At 37.4% G+C, this 27,742-nt stretch overlaps 2 protein-coding genes across 2 annotated transcripts; one reads left to right on the top strand and one right to left on the bottom strand.

Moving 5' to 3' along the window:
- Positions 1-576, top strand: LOC141692208 (subtilisin-like protease SBT3). The gene has a single exon (XM_074496939.1). The coding sequence runs from the start codon at positions 1-3 to the stop codon at positions 574-576; it is 576 nt and encodes a 191-aa protein (XP_074353040.1).
- Positions 577-3,043: 2,467 nt separating this feature from the next.
- Positions 3,044-20,912, bottom strand: LOC141692207 (uncharacterized). Its single transcript, XM_074496938.1, has 7 exons — positions 20,700-20,912; positions 18,655-18,744; positions 17,379-17,483; positions 16,751-16,941; positions 5,999-6,071; positions 5,550-5,643; positions 3,044-3,147 (listed from the first exon to the last, which is right to left on the bottom strand). The coding sequence occupies exons 1-7, from the start codon at positions 20,910-20,912 to the stop codon at positions 3,044-3,046; spliced, it is 870 nt and encodes a 289-aa protein (XP_074353039.1).
- Between the last annotated feature and the right edge of the window lie 6,830 nt (positions 20,913-27,742).

Genomic DNA, 27,742 nt, shown 5'->3' with positions numbered 1-27,742 from the left:
ATGGACAAAGCCTTAATGCCAAAGGCTTTTGCTAGCCACCACATTTGGTACTCCACCACCATCAACTCTGTCAAGTCGAGAAATCATCGGTCCTCTCCATCTCTTCTCTACACCTATGATCATGCAGTTCATGGTTTTTCTGCGTTGCTAAGTATAGATGAATTGGAATCTCTAATGAAGTCTCCAGGATTTGTCTCAGCTTACGGTGATAAAAAGGCCACGGTTTATACCACCCATACGTATGAGTTTATTTCTCTTAATCCTACAACAGGCTTATGGCCGGCCTCTGATTATGGGAAGGATGTCATTATTGGTGTTATTAGCACTGGTATTTGGCCCGAGAGTGCAAGCTTCAAGTATGATGGTATGTCTGAGATTCCCTCGAGATGGAAGGGGACTTGTGAAGTGGGACAAGAGTTCAACGCTTCAAATTGTAACTTGAAACTGATTGGAGCTCGATACCTTACCAAGGGCTTTAGCACTTCATATCCTGAGACAACCATTAGTATGAACTCTGCTAGAGACACTGAAGGACATGGGACACACACTTCGTCAATAGCTGGTGGAAACTGTTGACGGAGGAATCTGGTAACAACAAAGATTGAGGTTTCTCGCCGGAATTAAGATCTATGACGGTGGTTCTTCACCGGAACATCAAGCGGTGTGTGGTGGTTTGTGGTTGTTTTAGGCTGAGATTGATCAGAGTAAGTGGTGGCTCTCTTATCAGCTCTCACCTTCTTACCCTCTCAATATGCCTACGTACCCTTTATATAGGGATCAAGCCTGACGTAGTTCTTGTGGAACAAGAAATCTAATGGGCTTAGACTTCTTATTCCTAGGCCCGGTAGAAGCCCATCCAAATTCCGTCTTCCGCTAGCTTTAGGAATGTCCAACTATGAGGCCCAACCGCGAAGGCCCAAGGCTCGTCCGTAATAGCAGGACTTCACTTATAGTGCATATCCCTACGCAAGGATAACACTCTGCTACAACTATTTCCCTTGATTTACAGACGCAGGTATAGCCACGGTTCACCCCAAGTGCCGGACGCATCCCTACATGTGCATTTCTACTCATTTGCATTTGCAATCAATGTCAAATTTGGATATGGTTTCCAGTTTATGGGCCTACCCGTGTTTCAGAGCCGCTTTAACTACATGACCACTCTCTTAGGTATATCTCTAGGACTAAGCTTCTTTCATTTTGTTCAATTCTAGATATATTGTTGTGCTGCTTCTATTTGATTTTATTTACTTTCTGATCGCTGACAACATATTACCTTCTGATAGATTAGGATTCCATAAAGTTTTGGTGGCTATTAATTTAAAAACATTTCGTTTAAATTTAGTACTGCTATTGTAGCTTGCGGAAAAACTTAACTCTTTATTTGTTGAGAAAATTGAAGCTTAAAATAGAGTTGTTTGATCCGAATCTCTGAAATCAAAATCTGTTTATAAGATTAGAAAAATTGCCATATGATATCTGTAAAATTGTATCTTCCTACCCTATATTAGAAAATGGATTACCTGATTGATACAAAATTTAGGTTTGCTAGGCTACTCATCCCCTGAACTTCTTCAGTGTTTTTATGTTGAGCTTTTTTTAATTAAAAAAGTATCAGGTGCAATGGTATCAACAAGTACAGCTGCTACATATTTTAGCTCTATAAAGCTGAATATATAGCTTCTAACTAGGTTTTTAGCAGTTGTATCTCCTCAATACTAAACATCATCACATGATACTTGATGCACCAGCAGAGGGTGTATTCCAGAATCCAGCATCCAAACTCAGTGCTTTCTTACCTATTTGTTTACAACATTTGGTTTAAGTTTGGTGCTACTTTTTTGTACTGTGGAAAAGTTTGTGAGCTTTTTCTTTGTTAGAAGAGTTGCATGTTATTTTTATAAAAATTATAATTGTAAAATGACTTTAAATTCATTTATTCTTACTACCAACATTTATTTTTCAATACATTAAGATTCCGTACATGTTTCAATCATTATAAATTTGTAGCTTTGCAGGAGCTCCCAACAATAAACAAGGTTGGATTTTTCAATTTGGATAACAGTGAGAACAAATGAGTTCTGTTCACCACTCCTCTCTTAGCAGATTTGCATAACATCCAATTAACAGAAATTATGTCATCTTACAACAAGGCAAGCTTCTTTCAATTACACAAAAATATAAGTACAAGTCTCTCTCTCTCTCTATATATATAATTCTTTTTTAATTTTTATGTACAAAAAACTGAACTTAAATTATTTGAATAAGTTAATATATGTATATGATTTTTTAAATATTTTTCACTACATTAGATGTTTGTTTTTAGGGGAATAATTACAGTAAGAAGCACATGGTTTTAAGAAGAGTATATAATTGTGTTCTAGAACAATGTTGATCATTTTATTATCTGGCCATATTACTTCTTGAAGTTTCAGTAACTATTTTTTCTTTAGGTATTTAATTTTACCTGGTTTATTAATAGGTGTTTAAAGTGCTTGCATCTGTCATCGATATTCCACTTCGGTGCCTTTTTTACTTTTTGAAAACCCGTTATAAACATTAATGGACGAGAGACTTAAAGTTGTAAATGGACGAGAGACTTAAAGTTGTAATTCATGTGCAATTTTTGATATTATTCCACCAATTATCGTATCATAATTTTTAATTTTTTTGGATTGTTATCTCTTGGATAAGGTGTGCTCTCATGGATCTACAACATTAATGGACGATGAGCTTTTTTGAGTTTCAAGTGGAGGTGAACATATCTGTCATGCCATCCATCTCAAGGATTAATGATTTTCTCCCTTTTTTATTCCTATTACTTATATATTTGTCGTATTTTTTCTCCTTTCATCTTCTCTTTTCATGTAATTTAGATTTTAGCCTTTACAATATGTTCTCCTAAAGGCATGTACATAATTTTAACTAAGATGAGTTTTTGTGAGTCTTTTGCAGGCTAGGAACTAGGTGATTGGTTTATATCTTGGATCAGAGTTACAAAATATGTAAAGTACAAAGTGGTTATTAAAGTAGGGTCTATTTATCAAGCTTCAGGTTGGATAGCGATCACATTCTTAGCTAATCCTCCCATTGGTAAGAACGTTTTAGGCATCATCATCTTATCGGTCTTGAACATTACTCTAATGTCTAAAATTTAGGTACATACATATAGGTTATAGAATAATGTAAAAATCTTTTATGTACGGTGGAAATACGAGTAATAACCTTTTAACATAATGAGTATAACTTTTTTTGAATGTACTTGAATTGGCCAATACTTTCATTCTTGAATGCTATAAAATGCTAATGAATTTATTTTCCTACCTGCTAATGGAGAGTTTGAACTTGTGTACATTGCATGTGTCTTTCTCTTATTTACAAAGCCTTTTTTTTAATCCGGTTTACTTTATGAGATTAAATTTCAACAAAAGTGTAGGGTTAAATTCACACTCTAATCATAGGTGTTTACAAGTTAGCAACCATTTCCCTATGACCAAATCTTTGAAAAATAAAGAATGTACATAATTAATTATCTTTTACTTTGACATGAATTTGTTGCTTTGCAGAAGCTCTTAGTATGAAACAAGGTTAGATTTTCAATTGGGATAATAGTGAGAACAAATGAGCTGTGTTACCCACTTCTCTTCTAGCGGATCGGCATAACATCCTAAATTATGTACATGTTGCATTGAAGAAGGCAATGTCTTATGTTCCCTAACCCCTTACAATTAGGCCTATATTCTAATTGTTTCTGGTTTATTGCAGGACTTCCGTTTTCGGTTCGAGAAATTTAAACAGGTATGCTATCCATCTAGCATCTCAAGGATAACGAGACACCAGAATTTTGAAAAATAACCAGATTGCAGGTTTTGGTTTTGGAGTTGCTTATTGATATGGTTGTGTACATTGACGATGGTAATTTTGACAAAGAAATGAGTGTATATTTTTTTGATGTTTCAAGTTTCTTTCAAGATTTAATGTGACAGTACTATATATAAAATTGTAGTATGGGCATTAAAGAGGAGACGTAAGTCCCCATCTATAACTACATTTTAATCTCACAAGTTATTGACGTACATGGTTGTTCCAATATATTCTAGATAATTGAATTACATGGATGGTTGACTAATTTTCAAATTAATTGTTTTATACTAAAAAAAATTGGGAAGTAATATTAGTCATCTCAATTTTAATATAAGATTTTTATATATTAAATAAATTTTTTTAGCAAAACACATGCTCATATCCCGTCATTTTTTATTATTTTAATATTAAAGTATGATCAATTTTTTCTTTGTCTACAATCATGTTGGAATCTGCTATTTGCAAAACAAAATTAATTCGAAAAATTTGCACAAATGGATTATATATGGAGTTCTAACTTCTCTTATTACACTTGGATGATGCAAAATGTCGATTGTAATTTAAGTACGAAATTTATTCAAATTTGTTTAGATAGGTTAAATTATATGTGCTTGATAAATTATATTTATAGTAATGAAAGAGTAAACAAATATATAAAAATGAAGTTTGCATAATCTTATTATAAGTAGTATTTTTTTTTGAAAAGATAAAGAAATGTTAGTTGGAAAAAAGATGTATCGATTTAAATTGAAAGAAGGCATATTTAAGAATTTATCAAATATCAAATTGGAACATCTGATAAAAAAAGTATAAAATTAAAATATAAAGTACCAGTGTACCATGTGTATAACTCTTTAAAATTTTAGGTACACTCATCAACTCTCCAATTATGTGTTATATTTTTATAACATTATTTTTAGCGACTCTTTTAGTTTTAGGAATCTTCATTTTCAACAAAATTGCTGCAAATAATGCCTTTTATTTTTATTTTTAAATAGTTTCTTTCAACCGCGCAAGCCCCTTATATTTACCTAGTTATCTTTTTTCAATATTTTTCCCTCTTACAATTACAAGTTACAACCTTTCTTTTGTAGAAAAAGATGCACATGACTTGATATCTCAAATGTAACTGCTATTTACATATGCTTGAGACTGAAAGCTTGATGCAAATAAACGGATTTTTATTTCTTGACACCTCAAGTCCTCAATAGATGGTTTTAGTTTAGAAAAATCTCAACATATTGTTTATAAATCATAAAGAAATTTATTAATGATAATAATATTTTATGTACTATATCTATTCTTTTTAATCTTTGAACATAACAATATTTTTTCATGATCTCAAAGAGTTCAGAGAGAGCGTTGATAATAGTGACACTCAATGAGTTCATGCCTGTAATTCAAGAAGATGACTGTAGCAAATAAAAAAAAATGGGTAAAAGGAGAAAACTAAACACCAAAATATCATCAGCTAACCACATGAATCAGCTGGATAGGGGCATTTTATGATTGTTTATCATGTATTATTTTGCAACTTGGAGATATAATTGTTCTACAAAAAATATTGTTAACATCATAGCTAAAATTAAAAGGTTTCTGAGATCTATGAGAGAATTCTTAATTTCCCTTGTATAAGGGAAGGAAAGAGCTAGAAAATATCAGCTAGCGATCAAGATGTGAGGAACCTGCAACATCACCAACCGCTTCTGCATTTGACCCGCATCCCATCGATAGCTTTCGAAACAAATCTTGTAAATTTTTTAAGGTTATAGGGCGTGCCTGCATAATATGTATAGAAAATTAGATATTAGATAAGAACATTTAAGATATATCAGTGTGTGTACTTGTGACTCTGTCCTCGGGACAAAAACTCATGTAAAAAATTATGTAATATTCAAAACGAGGAGTCGTGTATCTAGAAGTATTGATGTCGGTTTTGTTGTGCAACTAGAGATGCCCATAGAAGTTGCTGAGGCATACACAATTACAAATACTGTGTGCCTCCAGTATTTATGCGTAATATAGATACTTTTTTTTTTATAAACTTGGATTTTGGTAGTGAAATATGCTGTTTTGTGCCAGAATAGAGTCCACATTTTTACATGTATATAAGAGATCATCTGGATGGACTTACACGAAGGGCTTCAATATATGGGGCAGTCGTCAGTATTGGCGGAATGAAGCTTCTCAGGAGGAGACAACCCCTGCTGCATTCGAATCACATCAAATTATGTTTGTTAAGTACAACAACCAGACCGCCCCAAGGGACATAAAACCACTCTCAAGCTATCCGGTGCTTGGTCAGAGACATTTTTTACACAAGTTCTAAATCAATAATACAATAAGTATAGGAACGATATAACAATAGTGTTATGGATAAAAAACTAATATATATATAATTGCTGTATTTAGTACTAAGGAACGTGAGCTTCAAGGCTCGATTTGACTGCTCTTATGTTTCGTGACTCAATCTGCCTTAACAAGATGCCTACGTACCTTGCTGATTGCCAAGGATCAAGTCAAAAAATGTAGTTCTGATTTGTGGGGTGAGGCCCCTTATATAGATGTGGGATTCCTTGAATTGGACTTGGTATAGGAGACTTGGTGGACAAGCCTCTGAATTAGGATAGACTTAGGAGTCCTAGGAGGTAGGAAGCTGATTTCTTATCCTTTTAGGTCCCCTTGAGGCTAATCTATAAGGATTTATATCCTTATCGGGACTCTTCTCAATAGCTGATTTTCCCTTATTAATTAATTACGAAATTAATTAATAATCAGGGCTTTTGGGCCCCTTTTTTTTTATTCCACCAGGCCTGATCTGGTCCATCAGGCTTAACCTTTCTGGTCTGAATATCATACATCTTATTATTGGGCCTAGCAACCCATTAATTATAAAATCAGGACTTATTTATCCCTATCATTTGCCCCCCAACTTTTGGGAAACATTGATTAGGTTTCGCAGAAGTTAAATCTATTCGTTCCCTTATAGGGTTTCGTTTTGCGTAAAGTGTGGAGCGACCTACACATTTACAATGAATCTTCCTTTTATTCAGAAATTATCTTAATTTCCAGGAATTTTTTCCCTAATTTTCTGGGATTTTCCCTAATTTTCTGGGATTTTTCCCTAATTTTCTGGGATTTATCCTTAATTTCTGGATTTTTCCCTTAATTTTCTGGATTTATTCCTTATTTCTGAAAATATTAACATTTTTCAGAAAATATTTAAGGAATTTTTCCTATTTTTCTGGATTTTTTTTTTATATAAAAATTTCGACCAGGAATCCCATTCGACCAGGATCCTGGTCGAATTATCCTTCATTCAGCCCTGGTCGACGGTATTTCGAGGAGGATGGGTTCGAGCAAGAATCCTGGTCGAATTTCGGCCAGGATTTTTTCCTATATATATATATATATTTTTTTTTTTGAATTTTCGAGTAGGAAATTTTAATTTCGGTCAGGAATTTCGATCAGGAGCCCTAGTTTTGACCGAATTAACTTCCCTTAGTTGCCTAGGTCGACAGAAATTCGGGAAGGATCCACTCGATCAGGATCTTCTCTTGATTTCTAGTCGAATGAGTCTTAATTCAGGTCGAATTAAGCTTATTTTTCAGCCCTGATCGACAAGATTTCGACCTCAGGAGCTTCGATCAGGATTCCTTTGTGTTTCCTGGTCGAATTGGTCTTGAATTAATTTCTTGCATATATTTCTGTAATTTGGATTTGGGCCCTTAAACCTGGGCTGTATTCTTTTGGGCCATCCCCTTTTTTGGTTTATAACCTGGGCCCATTTCAACTGGGTTTTGTATTTTTAACTAATTGGGCCCTTTTCTGGGCTGGTTTTATTGGGCTGACCTTGGGGCCCACTATTTTTATTAATCCTGGGCCTGAAGACTTGGCTTTTCTTAAAAATCATTTTGGGCCTCAAATAGGGCTTTTTGTATTTGGGCCTTGGTACTGGGCCTTGGGTTTTTCAAGATTTTTCTAGAATTGGGCCTCATTTTTGAGCCCAAATTCCAAACTCTTCTAAGGTTATTCTGGATTCTTCCAGAATCTTCAAAAAAATTCAAATTTCTCTTAATTTTTCCAGGAATTTTCTGGATAATTCCAGAACCTTCTTATTTTTGGGCTCAAATGGGCTTTTTTGAGGCCCAAATCCCCTTCTTCTTGGCTATAAAAAGGTGGGATGAGAGTGTGTTTCCTCACACCTCTCATTTCACTTCTCTACTCATCCTACAAATTTCTCCCTCTTTTCTTCCTTTAGTTTTTTTGGCCACTCCTCCCTTCAAGATTTTCAGGTTTTCTAGGCTTTACTAATGGCTGACAAGAATTCCGAGAGAGCGGCGAAGATTGCCTCGGCTTCAAAACGAGGTAAGGATATCGAGATCCGTTCTTCGTACATGTCTTTAATCGATATGATTAACACTAGGGGGGATGAATATCCCTCTACTGCACATCTCGATTCTTTTAATCATTGTAACACTTGGCACAATATTGGTTTCAATAAACTAAATGCTCGTTATAACTTCCTTCCTCCTTTTAGATTAGTTCCAGTCTCTGGTGGTGACCGTACTTGCCACTGGAGACCCGACACTCTTTTCATTTACACAGATGCCCTTAATGCTGGGCTTAGGTTTCCTTTCCATCCTTTTATTCCTCATCTTTTGGCTGATTTACAAATTAACCCATGTCAGCTTCCTCCAAACGCCTGGAGGAATATTCTATGTTTTATGGTTTGTTGTCTTAGGGAGGGCTTTCCTCTTTCTGTAGCCGTTTTTAGGAAGGTCTTTCAGTGTTATAATAGTTCTTCCAATATCTGTGGCTGAGTCTATGTCAAGCAAAGTCCCAAAAGCAAACATATCTTTAACAGCGCCTCTATTCCTGATAATAATCAAAATTAGAGGAATAGTTTCGTTGGGTTACGTTGGGAGAATGGTGACTGGGGCACACTTTTTCGATCTTCCTTCGGGAAGGTCAGTGATGGTAGCCTCAAATCCATTCACTTAACTCCTGAAGAAACTATTATTTATAATGGGCTTACTCAGGATGATGGCACCACCACCAGCTGGACTCTCTTAGAGGAGTTTTCCCTGATTCATGTGGGACTATCCTCTGTTTCTCAACAGGGTATTTTTCTTCCCTTCTCAATTTTACTTCATTTCATGCATTATTAACATCACTTATTTTGTCCTTTGCTTTGTTTCAGCTGCTAAGGAGATTAATGAGGACAATGTTCCTTTGGTTGAGGAAACAGCTAGGATGAAGAAAGCTCGGCTCGCAGGCCTATACACCCGGGGAAAGGCCACGGAGCCTATCTTTTTGAAGAAGCACAAAGAGCCTATAGGGGAGGCTTCAACTGAAGGAGCTGGAGGCCATGGTGCTCCTATCACTACTGCTGCCCCTACTGCTGCTGCCACAGGCGCCTGTCAGCCTCTCTGGGGATTCCGTCGAGGGGACACCGTAGTTGGTTCCACGAAACATGCTTGGGATTGGTCCTACCATAGCGTGACTCCCAAGGACTTTACTGATGTGGTGGCCACCCCTGATCTTGAGAGGATTAAGCTCATGGGGGCTCAGTCTCTGGCTTCGGTATGCCTTCTCTTTTTTGAACTTATTTTTCGTTCTTGTAGCATTTTCTTGCCTTATACTTTGTTAATTGCTTTGTTCCAGTCTAACGCCTACTTTCAAGGCGCTGTGAGGCAAGCCGAATCGTGGAAGCGGGCTTCTGATAAGGCCGATAATGCCCTCAGGAGGCAACAGAAGAAGTATGCTACCCTGGAGAAGAAGCTCAAGCGCAAGGAGGAAGAACTCGGAGAGTCTAACGCCGAGCTGGTGGTACTTCGGGCGGAGAAGGATAAAGCTATAGAAAACTATCTGGACTCGGAGGAGTTTGCCCAATCCATGAGGATTAGGGATGATTCAGTCTTTCCCGGGTTTTTTAGGACCGGTTGGGACACGACCCTTGGGACCGTGAACGAGGCTTGTCCTGATATTAACCCGGCGGACTACATCTGCCCTGACGACGAGGCTTTGCTACAGAGGTTTCGTACCCGAGTAGTTGTCTTGGACCACGTTCCTCAGGATCCACTCCTTCCTCCTCCCGAGTCTTCTTCCAGACCAGCTGAGGACGATAGCTCTTCCTCCTCCTCCGAGATGACAGAGACATCCAGCGAGAGCGGAGAGGACGATGATATGGATGCCGAGGGTACTTCAGCTCCTTAGAGCTTTTTCAGCCCTGCGTGGCTTGTTGTTTTTTATCCTATTTTCGAGACTTTATTTATCGAATTTTTGTAATATCTATCAGATCTATTTCATTTATCACCTTCTATGCTTGCATCCATGCATTTGATTTTTATTTGTTAGGCCACAAACATTCTTTGAAGAACTCATGAATTTTGTAAAATTGTCTGGGATTCGTCCCTTACACAAGTAATAATAAACTTCGTAATAAAACTAAAACATATAAATCCTAAGCAAGCAAAGCTTCAAGGTGCTTTTCAACCTACTTGCCATCCTGACGAGTGAGAATCGTATCCGGCTGCCCTATACATAGTAAACCTTCAGGTTTTGTGCATGCCAAGTTCTCGGGACTTCAAATCCATCCATAGTCTCTAGCTTGTAGGTTCCTCTACCTTGAACACTCTTGACTCTGTACGGCCCTTCCCAATTCGGGGCAAGCTTCCCTTTTTATCCTACACCAGATGCTTCTATCTTCCTCAAGACTAGATCACCTTGTTTAAAAAACCTTTCTTTAACCCTTAGGTTGTAGTAGAATGAAGCCTTTTTCTGATATTCTACTATCTTTGCATGTGCCTTATCTCGCACTTCATCGATCAGATCCAGGGCTAACCTCTGCCCTTCCTCATTTTCTTCTGCGTTGAAAGCCTGAATCCTTGGAGAGGAATGTGATATCTCCACGGGAACTACTGCTTCTGCCCCATATGCTAACATGAAAGGAGTTGCTCCTGTCGTGACTTTACAGGTAGTCCTATAGGCCCATAATATGGGAAGTATCTCATCCACCCAATTATTTCTTGACTTCTCGATCCTCTTCTTTAATCCATCCAGGATTATCCGATTTGCTACCTCTGCTTGGCCATTGGCTTGCGGGTGAGCCACAGAGGTGAATCGTAACTCAATTTCATTTTCTTCACAATACTTCTTGAATTCCTCATTGTTGAATTATGTTCCATTGTCAGTGACGAGGATACGGGGAATTCCATAGCGGCACATAATGTTTTCCCATAGGAATTGTGCAACCTGCTTAGTAGTGATTTTGGCCAAGGGTTTGGCTTCGATCCACTTGGTGAAATAATCAATGGCTACAATCAGAAATTTCCTTTGTGCCGTGGCCATAGGAAAAGGCCCTAGAATATCCATCCCCCACATGGCAAAGGGAATAGGCGAGTTGATAGAGGTCAGCATCTCAGGGGGTTGTCTAACAACTGGTGCATGCTTTTGACAGTGATCACACTTCTTCACATATTCTTTGGCATCAGCCATCATTTCTGGCCAATAGAAGCCTAAACGGGTTATCTTATGAGCCAAGGCCCTGCCCCCCAAGTGTTGCCCACAAATACCTTCATGCACTTCCTCAAGAGCCAAGCGTGCCTCGTCGGGCCTGAGACACCTCAAGTAAGGAACCACGAAAGATCTCTTATACAGAATTCCATCTATCAAGGAGTACCTTAGTGCTCGAATAGTTAACTTCCGTGCCTCAGTTGTATCACTTGGCAACCAACCGGTCTGAATGTGAGCCTTGATGGGATCAATCCATGACGTCCCTAAGCCTATGGGAGCCACAAGCTTAACATCTATGCTCCGTGTCTTCAAAACACGGAAGTACACACTTCCTGAACTTTCTTCAATCTCAGACGAAGCGAATTTTGATAGCGCATCTGCTTTAGCATTTTCTTCCCTTGGAATGTGTTCAACATGGCATTCATTAAATTGGGTCATCACAGCCCTTACTAGGTGAACATACTTAGCCATCGTATCATCCCTTGCCTCAAATTCTCCCTTTACCTGGGATATGATCAGCTTCGAGTCTCCACGGACCTTTAAGTTTTTGACTCTAAGTGTCCCAGCTAGACCAAGGCCAGCAATCAGGGCTTCATACTCTGCTTCATTGTTTGTGGTTGGGAAGTCTAGCTTCATAGCATACTCAATTAGAAATCCATCAGGGCTTTGCAAAACCAACCCTGCTCCACTGGAATTTGTTTTTGATGCTCCATCAAAATAGAGAACCCAATATTCTTTCTCCTTGTCCCCATTGTCGACTCCCTTGTCTTGAGGTATGGTATCTTCCTGCCCCCCGACTTCTTGGTTGGGTATGGTACATTCCACCACGAAGTCAGCTAGTGCCTGGGCTTTTATGGCCGTACGTGGCTTATACTTGAGATCGAACTCTCCCAACTCTATTGCCCACTTAATCAGTCTCCCACTTGCCTTGGGACTGTGAATGATGTTTCTCAGCGGCTGATTTGTTAGCACTTCAATCTGGTGAGCTTGAAAATAAGGACGCAGCTTTCTTGAAGCCATTATCAAGGCTAAAGCGAATTTCTCAATAGTTGAATAATTCAACTCTGCACCATGCAAGATTTTGCTGACATAGTATACGGGTTTCTGGACTTTCAGTTCCTCCTTAACCAACACCGCGCTCAAAGCGCTTTCTGAAATAGCCAAGTACAAGAATAAAACTTCACTCAGAACTGGCTTGGCCAACAACGGGGCCTGGCCCATATACTTCTTTAATTCTTCAAATGCCTTCTGATTTTCCTCACTCCATATAAAGTCTTTAATGTTCTTTAATGACTTGAAGAATGACAAGCACTTGTCTCCTGACTTGGAGATGAATCGTCCTAGCGCAGCAACCCTTCCTGTGAGTTTCTGAACATCCTTGACAGTTTTTGGGGGTTCCATGTCCAGGATTGCCTTTATTTTATCGGGGTTAGCCTCAATTCCCCTCTTTGAGACCATCAATCCCAAGAATTTTCCAGATCCTACTCCGAAAGCACACTTCGTAGGATTCAACATCATCTTGTGGTACCTCAGGACCTCAAAAGCTTCCCTCAAATGGGTTATATGATCAGTCTTTACTAGACTCTTGACTAGCATGTCATCAACATAGACTTCCATAGTCTTCCCAATAAGATCCTTAAAAATTTTATTCACCAACCTCTGATAGGTGGCTCCTGCATTCTTGAGACCAAACGCCATAACAAGATAACAATAAACACCAAAGTCAGTGATAAATGATACATTTGGAATGTCATTCTTATGCATTTTGATCTGATTGTATCCGCTAAATCCATCCATGAAACTCAGCATCTCATGCCCAGCAGTGGCATCAATCAAAGTATCAATTCTCGGCAACGGAAAACAGTCTTTGGGGCATGCATCATTCAGATCAGTGAAGTCTATACACATCCTCCACTTTCCATTAGCCTTCTTCACCATTACAGGGTTGGCTAGCCACTCCGGAAATTGGATCTCCTCAATGAAACCAGCTTCTAAGAGCTTTTCTACTTCCTGTTTTATAGCCTCTTGTCTTTCCGGGGCAAAATTTCTTTTCTTTTGTTTCACTGTCTTCCGGCTTGGATCCACGTTTAGCTTGTGAGTAATTAACTCCGGGTCTATGCCTGGCATATCAGCTGCTGACCATGCAAACACATCACTATTTTCTTGTAAAAATTTCACTAACTTCCCTCTAAGAGGCTCCTCTAATGTGGCTCCAATGAAAGTCATCCTCTCAGGATTCTCGGGGTCTAAAGGAACCGAAACCAATTCTTCTGCTGGCCTTCCTCTATTCTCATCATTTTCTCGAACATCCATATCTTCAATAGGAAGAACCTGCCCCCCGACTCCATCTGCCCTCAAAGAGGCCACATAACAGCTTCTAGCCATTTTTTGATCTCCTCTCTCTTCTCCAATCCCGTTTCGGGTGGGAAACTTCATGACTGAATGGTAGGAAGAGGGGACTGCCTTAAAGGCATGTATCCCTGTTCTCCCCATGATAGCATTATAAGTTGAACTAGCCTTTACCACCACGAAATCCAGCATCTGCGTTGCTTGCCTTGGTTCCGTACCTATGGTGGTTGGCAATTTGATTATCCCTTCCACAGGATATTCTACTCCAGCAAATCCATATATCGGCATGTCGGTTGGTGTCAACTGGGAGTCGTTATACCCCATTCTTAGAAAGGTGTCATGGAGCAAGATATCCACAGAAGCACCATTATCCATAAGGACCTTCTTAACCGGGCTATTTCCTATTATCGGCGTTATGACCAGCGGGTCGTCATGGGGAAACTTTACACCCTCTAGGTCGAAATCATCAAAAGCCAATGTTACTTCTGTCCTGGCCCTCTTCGGGGCTTCTCCAACAATATGCATAACCTCCCTAGTATATGCCTTTCTGGAATTTTTGGACAATCCAGCAGCAGTTGGACCTCCAAAGATCGTGTTTATCACTGGCCCTCGAGGGTGTCGCGGTCCTCCAAAAATTGCATTTATAACCGGCCCTCTGGGTTGGGGATTCCGCCCCTGATCATCTTGGTCCCTCCTACGATCTTCAAAGTTCTTCCTTCCATTATTATTTCTGTCCCCTCCATCTTCAGTATACTTGTTCAATCTTCCTTTTCGAATCAAAAACTCAATTTCATCTTTCAATTGCCTACACTCATCGGTGTCATGGCCAACATCTTTGTGAAACCTGCAATACTTGCCCTTATCTAGCTTGGCGGGATCAGCCTTCAAGGGCTTAGGCCAGCGAATATCTCTGTCTTTCTCAATCTCCATCAAAATCTGACTTCTGGGAGCATTCAGCTTAGCGTATTCAGTGAACTTTTCCCCAGGTCCTTCCTTCTTGGGGGTTGAATCAGGGTTTTGTTCGGTTCTAGGATATTTGTCCTTAGCGACATACTTCAAATCAGTTTTTCGTTTCTTGCCTCCAGTGGGCTCATTACTTACTACGGTCTTCCTCATGCTTTCTTCAACCTTGATATACTTCCCTGCCCTCTCTTGGAGTTGCAACATGTTTTCTGGGGGACGTTTGGCCAAGGACATCTTGAAAAACTCATCCCTAGTTCCTTGTTGCAGTGCTATCATGGCTACCTTATCATCAAGGTCTGGGACTTTTAAAGCCTCCTTTGTAAAACGATTCAGGTAGTCTCTCAAAGATTCCTTTGCTCCTTGCACAATACTCATGAGAGATGCTGAACTTTTCTCATGGACTCTCCCACTGATGAACTGCTTATTGAAAGCCTGACTTAACTCCCGGAACGATCCTATAGAGTTTGGGGGCAAGCGACTATACCATCTTTGAGCCATACCCGACAGGGTTTGAGGGAAGGCCCGACACTTTATAGCATCATTCACGGGTTGCAGCAGCAGTGCATTAGAGAATGTCCTAACATGATTTGCGGGGTCTCCCGTGCCATCATAGGCTTTGATAGTGGGCATCTTGAATTTCCTTGAGATATGGGCATTCATTATCTCTTCTGTGAAGGGTGGAGTTGGATCGTCAGGATCTCCAAGGGGAAGGAGATTGCTTGGATCAGTTCTTGGGACAGCAGCCCTTCTTCTTACCGAACCATCCAGGTCTATGATAGGAGGAGGATTTCTCCCCCTAGGAGGTATGTGGGGTCTGGTGGCCTGGTGAGCCTCCAAATCACGCCTCAGCCTTTGGATTTCAGCCTCATGAGCCCTGATCCTTTCCTGCACTACTTGGGGATTCGCCCCTGGGGTGCTTTGGGGGCGTTGCCTTCCATCGGCCATTGGCTCTTTTCCAGGACGCTTCCTTCTCGGGGCCACTTCATCATCCGAAGATTCGGAGTCTCTCTCAGTGTATGGACCATAAAATTCCCGATCCTCAGGGATAGGACCCAAACCTCGTATATAGGGGGGCGACCGCCCTCGTGCTTCGCTTCGCCTAGCATATCCGCTTCCTCCAACCTCAGGGTGAAGGGGAATCCCATAAGGGGGGTTAGTAGTAACAATAGTTGAATATTCATACCCGACGGGTCGAGAATTCACAGGTATATGTATTTGTTGAACTTGAGGATTCGTACCTTGAATCAGGGTAGTTGTCCCTTGTAGCTGGGGTTGAGTTGCCCCTGTCTGGGCTTCCTCCTGAATAGATGCATAAGTTGAATGGGGAGGAACCTCCACGGTTGATGAAATCACCTGGGTTGTCTCTGATGGTGTTCCTTCCTCTATAGCTCCAATTGTTCTCCGTGTTCTCGCCATGGTTGTTGTTGTTCCTTCCCACAGACGGCGCCAAATGTTATGGATAAAAAACTAATATATATATAATTGCTGTATTTAGTACTAAGGAACGTGAGCTTCAAGGCTCGATTTGACTGCTCTTGTGTTTCGTGACTCAATCTGCCTTAACAAGATGCCTACGTACCTTGCTGATTGCCAAGGATCAATTCAAAAAACGTAGTTCTGATTTGTGGGGTGAGGCCCCTTATATAGATGTGGGAGTCCTTGAATTGGACTTGGTATAGGAGACTTGGTGGACAAGCCTCTGAATTAGGATAGACTTAGGAGTCCTAGGAGGTAGGAAGCTGATTCCTTATCCTTTTAGGTCCCCTTGAGGCTAATCTATAAGGATTTATATCCTTATCGGGACTCTTCTCAATAGCTGATTTTTCCCTTATTAATTAATTATGAAATTAATTAATAATCAGGGCTTTTGGGCCCCTTTTTTTTATTCCACCAGGCCTGATCTGGTCCATCAGGCTTAACCTTTCTGGTATGAATATCATACATCTTATTATTGGGCCTAGCAGCCCATTAATTATAAAATCAGGACTTATTTATCCCTATCAAATAGAAACACACAACAGCTAGGAAGATATGCTTACAAAGGTTGCTGGCTAACCTTGGATCATCGGACAGTATGACATAACATTGAATAATATTCTTCAAAACTGTAGTAGACGGTTCATCCTGCATCTTTTCAATTACGTCATTAAAAACCTTCATGATTGCACACAACCGGTTTGCAGGCTCACAGCAATACTGTAGTCCCTGCTCTTGCATCATTATTCTTGACATTATCCAAGATGCAGTCTGTATAGCCATATACAAGTGTTCAGAGTGAGTTTAAACAGCCAATTAACTATGGGTGTCGATCTATTTATATTTTGATGGTGTACCGGAATTGTTTCAGAATTATTTGCTCAGGTTCTTACTAGGACGATCAAGTCTATGCCATGCAAATATAAACCTTATGATTTATATATGGCTGGGTACTAATGTTCATCAACACCAAAATATTAGATGTTCATCAAGTCGACTTGATATGTATTAATACGAAACATGGAGTATTAACTAAAAATCCCTTTTTCAATAAACATCTAGCAGAAACACTAGAAAGGGAGATTAATTTGAAATTTTTAGTAACCAGATTACATACTCTGTACTGTCTTACATGTAAGGTGATATATTGCAGTAAAAAATGCTTAGAAGCAAAAGAATGTTGAGTTCAAATTTTAATGGACACTTACTGATTGTGAAAGTTCGTTTCCATATTCTATGGATTTTAGACACAAAGGGAAGAGTCCTGATTCAAGCAAACAGTGAACAGCAACCTTTGTCGAAGGGTCGCCAACCTGCATAGTAGAGAAGATTCAGATGATATTTGGAGTAGAACCTTATAGGCATATCAGATCATATTAAAGCAAATTGATATGCAATCTGGTAAGAAATAATGGACATTTTCTTGAACTATGGTTCTGATTAAGCTAATTCATCTCAAGATTGCATTCAATTCAGAGCTGAAACTTGAAAGGGCAGGTAGCAACTAGCAATGAGAAAATACTTCCATGCAAGGTTACTGGTGCTTAGCTGTTTTAATAATTCAAATGGCTTAAAGTATAAAAAATTGAAGGTATCATGTATTGATTTAGAGTGGAATTGTACCTCCTTCAGAAGACCACCAATGACCCCCAAGCTCATTAGCCTTAGTTACTGGAATGGCTTGCTCGTTTCTTCAGTCTCCAAGAAAGGGTACAGGTAACAATGTATCTGAACTGCAAGGACAAAAGTAAGTTAATACAAGTCTGTCTACGATTAACCTTATCTAGCTCCTTAATTATCCTATTCAAATCAGTTAATAACAATATTTGAATAAGTTTGCAAAATCCTCATCCCAGAATATATGTAACAAACTTGTAACTTCAACTGAATCCCTGATTTTACCTCAGTGTCCTGTTTCTTTGGTGTTCACATAAACAAATCATACCAGCTTGAAATATAAAGTGAATGCATTTATATATCAAAACACGTCAAGTTCGACAATATCATGTGTAGTCTTTAAGTAGCAATATCAGACAGCAAGAAATCAGCAAAAGTTATAGAATGAATATAGCTTATATCATTTGGTGAGAAGAAGCTATAACTATGGATACATCCAACTATGTTGAAGAAGACTAATGTAAATACTGAATACATTAACAGAAACCAGTCACATAGCTTTCAGAAAGTTTAGAAAAATACCATTAAGGAACTGCATCTTCGTTTGAGGGTGAGTGGCCAAACACTGCATTCAATAGAAAATACACTTTGATATTAGAGTTGCATATATAATTTTTAAGTTCATAGAGTACCAGCTATGGCTCCTGCATAAGTAAAAATAAATTTGATGTATATAGATAATAAATTTGATAAGTAAAAATAAATTTGATAAGAAAAAAGTTTGAAAATTAGGAAATCGAACATATAAAGCAAATACATTACAAAGTTAATACCACTAGAAAAGGAAATTAAAGGAGCGGAAATGACCTCAAACAAAACAAGTACATCACAAACTTTACTTGAATCTTTCATAGTAAGTTTCTCAGGTGTTAACGACTTGTATATAGATAATACTTCCTGCAATAAAGAAGATAATTCCATTAATCACCAACTGTAAAACACAACATTTTCATTTGAATAGATAGAATAGCCAATACAAACCACAAGGCAGGGCTTGTCAAACAAAGTAGTAAATCATTTAAATGATTCCAATGACCATCATGTGCGGATTTCATAAATTGTATCAAGTTCTGATTGAGATGTGATGCAACTTGATCTTAAGGGTAGGACTTCTCTAAGACGTGTGACATAAAAGTTGCAGAACTTCCTTACAATGCCTATTTTCCAGATTTTTGGGTTTCAAAATTTCAAATTTCAAAAATATTTGAGATCTCCGCAAATCTTCTCATTAGTTCAATGAAAGATTTCTTCGACAAGCAAGGATACGGGTGCAGAAGTGCTGGGTGCGTGGACAAAAATCTAATAAATAAATATAATAACATGGGAATTCGGGTGCGGGGGACACTACATATAGAAATATAGATTTTCTCTAGATTTCATGTTACAGATATTCAATCTTGTTAAAAAAACCACAAACTATAAGCAAATTTAATCAAATGCATAATTTATTGATTTAAAACATAAAATACAGGTAAAATATTTTAATTTATGCAAAAATGAACACCAGCATAATACGTTTGTATTTACTAACAAAAACTGATACTTAATTTTAGGAAAGTAGGAGGTTAACAGAAATTTTGATTACAAATTGTGGTGAAAGAATCAAAATTAGGATTCAGGAAGAATCCCCTATCCGATGAGGGGATGTGCATGTCATAGTATCGGACACAAGGATCAAGGGATTCACAAACAAGTATAATCATTTCAAAAGATAAGAAAGAATATGGATCATTAATCACGAAATATTGATTAAATACTATATAACTGGGGGACTCCGGACTTGAGAAGATCAAATATAACAATGTAACCTAGATACTGCCATTTTGGTTTAGTAGTCCACTTCAGTATTAAGATCTGAGGAAGAAACTCAAATCAAAACAGGGAACTTTTATTGTTAATGTTAACCAAAATTAGAAGTTAATAAAAAGAATTCACGACATGATATAAACTTAAGCAAATATTAAAATAAATACATTTAGTTTGATCAATGCAAAGCATTTGGTAGACCCAAGTCATTGTGCATACCGATAGGAGTAAGAAAACCGTACTGATTGACCGCCAAATGTGGAGGGCTAAATCTTGAATTCTTCCCTGTTTCTGTATTGATAAATCACATGTGAGAAATGAAATATACTATATCACCCAATAGACATTAGAACATAGAGTGTAAGTAATTTAACTCCGCACTTTAAACTTCTAACAAGCAAACTTAAATGATACTATACAGTCATTTAGGCGAGTCAAGATCATCATTTCTCTGCACATACTTATTGTTCTAAATAAAATATAAAACTACAAAATATCGAAAGAATCCACGTAAAAGTGACATTTCGTGCATACAAAGATATATATTTGCACATTCCGATTGAAGAGATACTTTCATAAATCAGACTGATTACAAATAAATATCGATCTATGTTTGTGTATGAACCACGTAAAGAATGAAATCAAACGAATGAGTATATCTGGTTTACATAATCCCTGGTCGATTAAACCAGACTTTATGAAAATGAAATGACCAGCATAGACATCATAAAATCATGACAAGGCCACAATTTAACTTGTATTTCAACATATGAATGCATAATTTAAACTCTTTAAAAACTCAGATCTATTATCAATTACTTCTAATCAAGACACACAAATATAAAAGATAACTCTAATCATAATTAATCATCAATAATTTCTTAAACAAGCTTAAACACAAAAAATGCATCCAATCATGTATTAAAAACATCATTTATGAATTTACAATTACAGATCAATTTATTTCCACCTAACAACATACACAAACAAACAAAAATGTACATAAAACAAACAAAAATCTTCATAAATGAAGAAAAATGATGGACCTTAATCTGAGTAAGAGATGAAATGGCCTTTTCGCGATGCTCAGGTTCTCGAAGCAACACAACCAAGTCCTCTACACTAGCAGAAGGCCAATCAATAGCTTTGCTAGCACCATCACAGGGACCATTGTTGTTAGCAGGTGCACCACCATTCGACATAACACTGTTGTCACCTTGTATCGGATCAGGATAAAGAGAGTCAGGGAGATTCAACATTGTTTCAGACAAAAACCCTAGATATGAACTGAACAAGATGGCTGCTGCTGTTATGTTGTGTAGGAAAAGAACACTGAACTAAAGATGCGGCAATATATTGGAGGCTGTAGGAATGAATATTTTTTTCTGTATTTATAAGATTTTTCATTTTGCTAGAGTCACTGCTGTGTACCTAGGATTGGGTGCTGGACGTATCCTTTTTGCAGTTATTTGGAAACTGACCAATTGTTTTATTACACGTGGTCACAGGAAAAACAATTTCTAGGGGACGTTAGCGGTTCATGGTATTGGGCCTAAACCCACACTTTACATACCTCATCCTTAACTTTTACCTGTAAATTTGTGATTAAATATTTGTAAGATTTTTCATGTTTTGCATCAAATAATTTGGGGTAGTTTGGGAAAAGAAAATTGTTATGCTATATAAATAAGGTTGCACAAAAATTTTAAAATCTAGGAGCAATCTTATACATGTATAAATTTATACCAATTGTTGTTTGTACCAGCAGGGTAATTAATAAACAATAATTGGAAAATATGATTTTTTAAATAACTTATATAAGTTAAATCGTACATGATGGTAATAATGTAATTTCAACAGACATATATTTCAAGATACATAATGATATTTGATCGTATTCGTGACTTAAATAAACTCCAGTATTTTGCAGTTAATTTAACGTTAAAATCAAATTTATTCCAACCAACTTCTAACAATCAATTAATAACTTTAGAAACGGCTATAAAGTTTATACATTGTATAAATATTTAAAAAATGAAGTTTTTTTAAAATTTGAAACCTAAATGATATGTTGTTTTAAAAATTTGCAGATTTTAATGAGAATTTCTAATTCAAGATCTCCAAGTAATACTAATATATGGAAAAAATTTAAAAATTATAGTAATTATTATTTATTCAAAAAAAGTAATTAATAAATTATAATGTTCTTAATCACCTATGGAAGTAAAGTCGTTAATGATAATATTTACGTTAATTTTTCAAAATATATAAAAGTGCGATTTCAATGACATTTTGATTATATTTCATGACATAAATGGAATCTATTATTTTGCCTTAAAATTTATGTAAAAGATAAATTTATTCCAGTTAATTTCAGCTATCAATAGTTACAATAATTTCAGCTATCAATAGTTACAATAATGTCATCGATATTCCACTTCAGTGCCTTTTTTACTTTTTAAAAACCCGTTATAAACATTAATGAACGAGAGACTTAAAGTTGTAGTTCATGTGCAATTTTTGATATTATTCCACCAATTATCGTATCATAATCTTTAATTTTTTTGGATTGTTATCTCTTGTGTATGGTGTGCTCTCATGGATCTACAACATTAATGGACGATGAGCTTTTTTGAGTTTCAAGTGGAGGTGAACATATCTCTCATGCCATCCATCTCAAGGATCAATGATTTCTCCCTTTATTTCTTCCTATTACTTTTATATTTGTCGTATTTTTTCTCCTTTCATCTTCTCTTTTCATGTAATTTAGATTTTAGCCTTTACAATATGTTCTCCTGAAGGCATGTACATAATATTAACTAAGATGAGCTTTTCTGAGTCTTTTGCATGCTAGGAACCAGGTGATTGATTTATATCTTGGATCAGAGTTACAAAATATGTAAAGTACAAAGTGATTATTAAAGTAGGGTCTATTTATCAAGCTTCAGGTTGGATAGCGATCGCATTCTTAGCTAATCCTCCCATAGGTAAAAAAGTTTTAGGCATCATCATCTTATCGGTCATGAACATTCACTACGCCATAAGTGCGCATAGGCAACGGTTTTTATCCAGCGTTGCACAAAAAGCGTTGCATTATCTAAAAAATTTTCTATTTATTGCAACATAGTGGTGAAAGCGTTGCATTTCATTGAAGCTACCATTGCTAATAACTGTTAGTGTTGCGCAGCGTGTAACAGTAGAGGTCATAGCGTTGTATTAGATATTTTTTTTTATTTAATAAATGCTGACGTGGAAAATAAATCTGAGGTGGCGTGCTGGGGACCCACGGGTGCTAACGTGGCATGTTGACGTGTCATGCCACGTCAGCATTTTGGGACCCCACATATGGGGCCCATTGGTGACGTGTAACGCTGAAGTGGCATGCCACGGCAGCATGCTGACATGGGATTAGTGGGACCCACATGGGGGCCCAAAATGCTGACGTGGCATGCTGACGTGGCACATAGTGGGGCCCACTTGCTGACGTGGCACTTCAGGCGTTGTATTTGCTTTCTGGTGTTGCAGTAGGTTATTTAGTGTTGCGTTAGTTATTCTACTATTCTTAAAATTTATTTGTTATATTCATGTTATATTTTTTTTTAAATAATTTTTAATTGATCCAACCGTACAAATTTTGTTTCCTACTAGTTTTAGAGATGTGTAATTTTTTTTTAAAAAAATAAATTTTATATCACGTGCTTTTTTAATAGTCAAACCCCGGTGCACACGGGTTCACATTACGTAGTCTTGTTCCGGGTGGTGATTCTAATTTTTTTAAATTTTTGTTCAACGATCCAACCATACGGATGATGAGACCTACTAATTTTAGAGATGTCTAAATATTTTTTAAAAAAATTAAATTTTATATCGTATGTTTTTATAATAGTCAAATTACGGTCAACACGGGTTCCTATAACCAAGACTTGTCCCGAGTGGTGATTCTATTTTCTTAAAATTCTTGTTCAACGATCTAACCGTACAGATGATGTTACCTTCTAATTTTAGAGATGTTTAATTTTTTTTAAAAAAATTTAGATTTTATATCACGTGCTTTTTTAATAGTCAAATTACGGTCAACACGGGTTGCTGTTACCTAGTATTGTCCCAAGTGATTATTCTATTTTTTTTAAAATTCTTGTTCAACGATCCAACCGTACGGATGATATTACCTACTTATTTTAAAAATGTGTAATTTTTTTTAAAAATTTAGATTTTATAGCGTGTGTTTTTATAATAGTCAAATTACAGTCAACACGAGTTCCTATAACCAAGTCTTGTCCCGAGTGGTGATTCTATTTTTTTTAAAATTCTTGTTCAACGATCCAACCGTACGGATGATATTACCTACTAATTTTTTAACTGTGTAATTTTTTTTAAAAAAATAGATTTTATATCATGTGTTTTTATAATAGTCAAATTACGGTCAACACGGGTTCCATGTAAATTCTTGTCCCGAATGATTTCTATTTTTTTTTAAATTTTTGTTCGACAATTCAATTATACAAATAATTGTTCCGATTAATTTTATCATTGTCGTGTTATTTTGACATATATTTTACATTAGTAATACAATTTTCTTATAATATTTAAAATTGTAAATATTTAATAAAAAACTAAAAAAATAATTAAATGATGTTGAGACACAAATCTGCACACTTTCCCAGGCCAAAAATTTGGGCGGCTATTTCCCCCCTTAACAAAAATTCACTCTTTCTCTCTAAATCTGAGCTGATACTCAAAAATTAAAATAATATTTAAATAATTTACAGAAAAGCAACAAGATATTTATCAAAATAATTAAGAAATTATGATTGTAAAGACTTAATTAAGTCAAGGCCCAGCCCGTTAACAGACAAGCCCTAAAAATTTATCATTTTTATATAAAACCCTAACAAACATAAATCATTAGCAGTGGCCGCCTCGTCTTTCAACCCCTCTCTTCACTCAGATCTTCACACCCCTTCTCACCTCCACCATCCTCTCCTCCGCTCACCTTCCTATTATATTCTCCTACACATCTCGATCCGAGATGTGTAGAAATAATCGAGAAATCAACAACCTAATCCGTACAACACGTTTCTTGAACCGCCTTCGTATGCTGAAGCAATATTTCGATCGTTCGATGGAGAAGATAGCAACGGAGGAAGTGGAGTCAACGGTCATGATTTGTTCGCAACTTCGACTTCACATTCCGGAGCGAAGTGTGTGCGAATCACGGTTTCGGATCCTCAGAAGGAGCAAGACGTGTCGAAAGGGAAGTTGCCGTTGGTGAGGACCACGGATGTGGCGATGTGGTGTCGAGAATGTTGGATGGGGCGGTGAAGTTGCCTTGGCAGTTGTTTGGGAGGGAGAGTTTGCAAGGGAGTGCATTGGATGTGAATGAGGTTGCGTTGCCTGCGAAAGGAGGGAGGGATTTGTTGAGGATTTTTAAGGAGTTGAAGCAGTCGGTTACGAATGATTGGGGTGCGGTTAAGCCACCGGTTGTGGAGGAAGATAAGGAATTTTTGGAGAGGAAGGGTAAGTTGTAGGATTTCGAGAATCAGATTGGTAATGCTTCTCAGCAGGTCTATTGAACTCTTTTGATGTAAATTATAAATTTTGAGTGCTATGTTTGTCGGTTTATATAATTAGTAATGTTTCTCGATTCAAATATGTATTGATATTTGTCTGATAATGCTGATCTAGCGAGACCATTTTGAGTTGCGACATCTCAGACTTGATTGAGCTTAAATGTATGTTAATCAATTTCCTAGCTCCATACAATAAAGGAAATATCGATATTTGCCTCGGTGTTATATGTAAATTTGTAATATTTATTACTGTCATGTAGTTGATTTAGGTACTAATAATATGTATAATGAAATGGGAAGTATGCTATTGACATGAAATTAAAGCTCAGCAAGAAATTGGGGAGACGATGGGGCAACTGGGGTTGGCTTTTGTCAAGCTAACGAAGTTTGAGGCGGATGAGGCAATGTTTAACTCTCAAAGGGTGAGATCTGTAGACATGAAAAATGTGGCTACTGAAGGGTTTTTAGCACATAAACGCAGCGAAAACATAAATTTAATCTTAAAAAGAACCGAAACCATCCACAGGATCCATGCGAAAATATAATATTTAATTCGTAGTTCAATATGTTTACCTTAAGAAGCTTTACGTTAATGGAAAGATGGAGGTCTTTAATAGCGATCCAAGAACGATGAACGGAGATCCTTAGCAGCTGCTCCTCAAGTGTGAAACACTCCACCGGTATCCACCAAGAAAACGATGTATAGATGAATTGGAATCTCTAATGAAGTCTCCAGGATTTGTCTCAGCTTACGGTGATAAAAAGGCCACGGTTTATACCACCCATACGTATGAGTTTATTTCTCTTAATCCTACAACAGGCTTATGGCCGGCCTCTGATTGTGGGAAGGATGTCATTATTGGTGTTATTAGCACTGGTATTTGGCCCGAGAGTGCAAGCTTCAAGTATGATGGTATGTCTGAGATTCCCTCGAGATGGAAGGGGACTTGTGAAGTGGGACAAGAGTTCAACGCTTCAAATTGTAACTTGAAACTGATTGGAGCTCGATACCTTACCAAGGGCTTTAGCACTTCATATCCTGAGACAACCATTAGTATGAACTCTGCTAGAGACACTGAAGGACATGGGACACACACTTCGTCAATAGCTGGTGGAAACTGTTGACGGAGGAATCTGGTAACAACAAAGATTGAGGTTTCTCGCCGGAATTAAGATCTATGACGGTGGTTCTTCACCGGAACATCAAGCGGTGTGTGGTGGTTTGTGGTTGTTTTAGGCTGAGATTGATCAGAGTAAGTGGTGGCTCTCTTATCAGCTCTCACCTTCTTACCCTCTCAATATGCCTACGTACCCTTTATATAGGGATCAAGCCTGACGTAGTTCTTGTGGAACAAGAAATCTAATGGGCTTAGACTTCTTATTCCTAGGCCCGGTAGAAGCCCATCCAAATTCCGTCTTCCGCTAGCTTTAGGAATGTCCAACTATGAGGCCCAACCGCGAAGGCCCAAGGCTCGTCCGTAATAGCAGGACTTCACTTATAGTGCATATCCCTACGCAAGGATAACACTCTGCTACAACTATTTCCCTTGATTTACAGACGCAGGTATAGCCACGGTTCACCCCAAGTGCCGGACGCATCCCTACATGTGCATTTCTACTCATTTGCATTTGCAATCAATGTCAAATTTGGATATGGTTTCCAGTTTATGGGCCTACCCGTGTTTCAGAGCCGCTCTAACTACATGACCACTCTCTTAGGTATATCTCTAGGACTAAGCTTCTTTCATTTTGTTCAATTCTAGATATATTGTTGTGCTGCTTCTATTTGATTTTATTTACTTTCTGATCGCTGACAACATATTACCTTCTGATAGATTAGGATTCCATAAAGTTTTGGTGGCTATTAATTTAAAAACATTTCGTTTAAATTTAGTACTGCTATTGTAGCTTGCGGAAAAACTTAACTCTTTATTTGTTGAGAAAATTGAAGCTTAAAATAGAGTTGTTTGATCCGAATCTCTGAAATCAAAATCTGTTTATAAGATTAGAAAAATTGCCATATGATATCTGTAAAATTGTATCTTCCTACCCTATATTAGAAAATGGATTACCTGATTGATACAAAATTTAGGTTTGCTAGGCTACTCATCCCCTGAACTTCTTCAGTGTTTTTATGTTGAGCTTTTTTTAATTAAAAAAGTATCAGGTGCAATGGTATCAACAAGTACAGCTGCTACATATTTTAGCTCTATAAAGCTGAATATATAGCTTCTAACTAGGTTTTTAGCAGTTGTATCTCCTCAATACTAAACATCATCACATGATACTTGATGCACCAGCAGAGGGTGTATTCCAGAATCCAGCATCCAAACTCAGTGCTTTCTTACCTATTTGTTTACAACATTTGGTTTAAGTTTGGTGCTACTTTTTTGTACTGTGGAAAAGTTTGTGAGCTTTTTCTTTGTTAGAAGAGTTGCATGTTATTTTTATAAAAATTATAATTGTAAAATGACTTTAAATTCATTTATTCTTACTACCAACATTTATTTTTCAATACA

Source organism: Apium graveolens, chromosome 10 (assembly GCF_009905375.1).
Source record: "Apium graveolens cultivar Ventura chromosome 10, ASM990537v1, whole genome shotgun sequence".
Classification (NCBI taxonomy): domain Eukaryota; kingdom Viridiplantae; phylum Streptophyta; class Magnoliopsida; order Apiales; family Apiaceae; genus Apium; species Apium graveolens.
This window is presented reverse-complemented; position numbering and strand designations above follow the sequence as displayed.

Coding starts and splice junctions, on each gene's coding strand:
- LOC141692208 (XM_074496939.1), top strand. CDS start 1: ATGGACAAAGCCTTAATGCCAAAGGCTTTTGCTAGCCACCACATTTGG.
- LOC141692207 (XM_074496938.1), bottom strand. CDS start 20,912: ATGTTGAATCTCCCTGACTCTCTTTATCCTGATCCGATACAAGGTGAC. Junction 18,745..20,699: donor CATCTCTTACTCAGATTAAG/GTCCATCATTTT, acceptor TCTTTATTGCAG/GAAGTATTATCTATATACAA. Junction 3,148..5,549: donor AGCGGTTGGTGATGTTGCAG/GTTCCTCACATC, acceptor CCTAAATTTTAG/ACATTAGAGTAATGTTCAAG.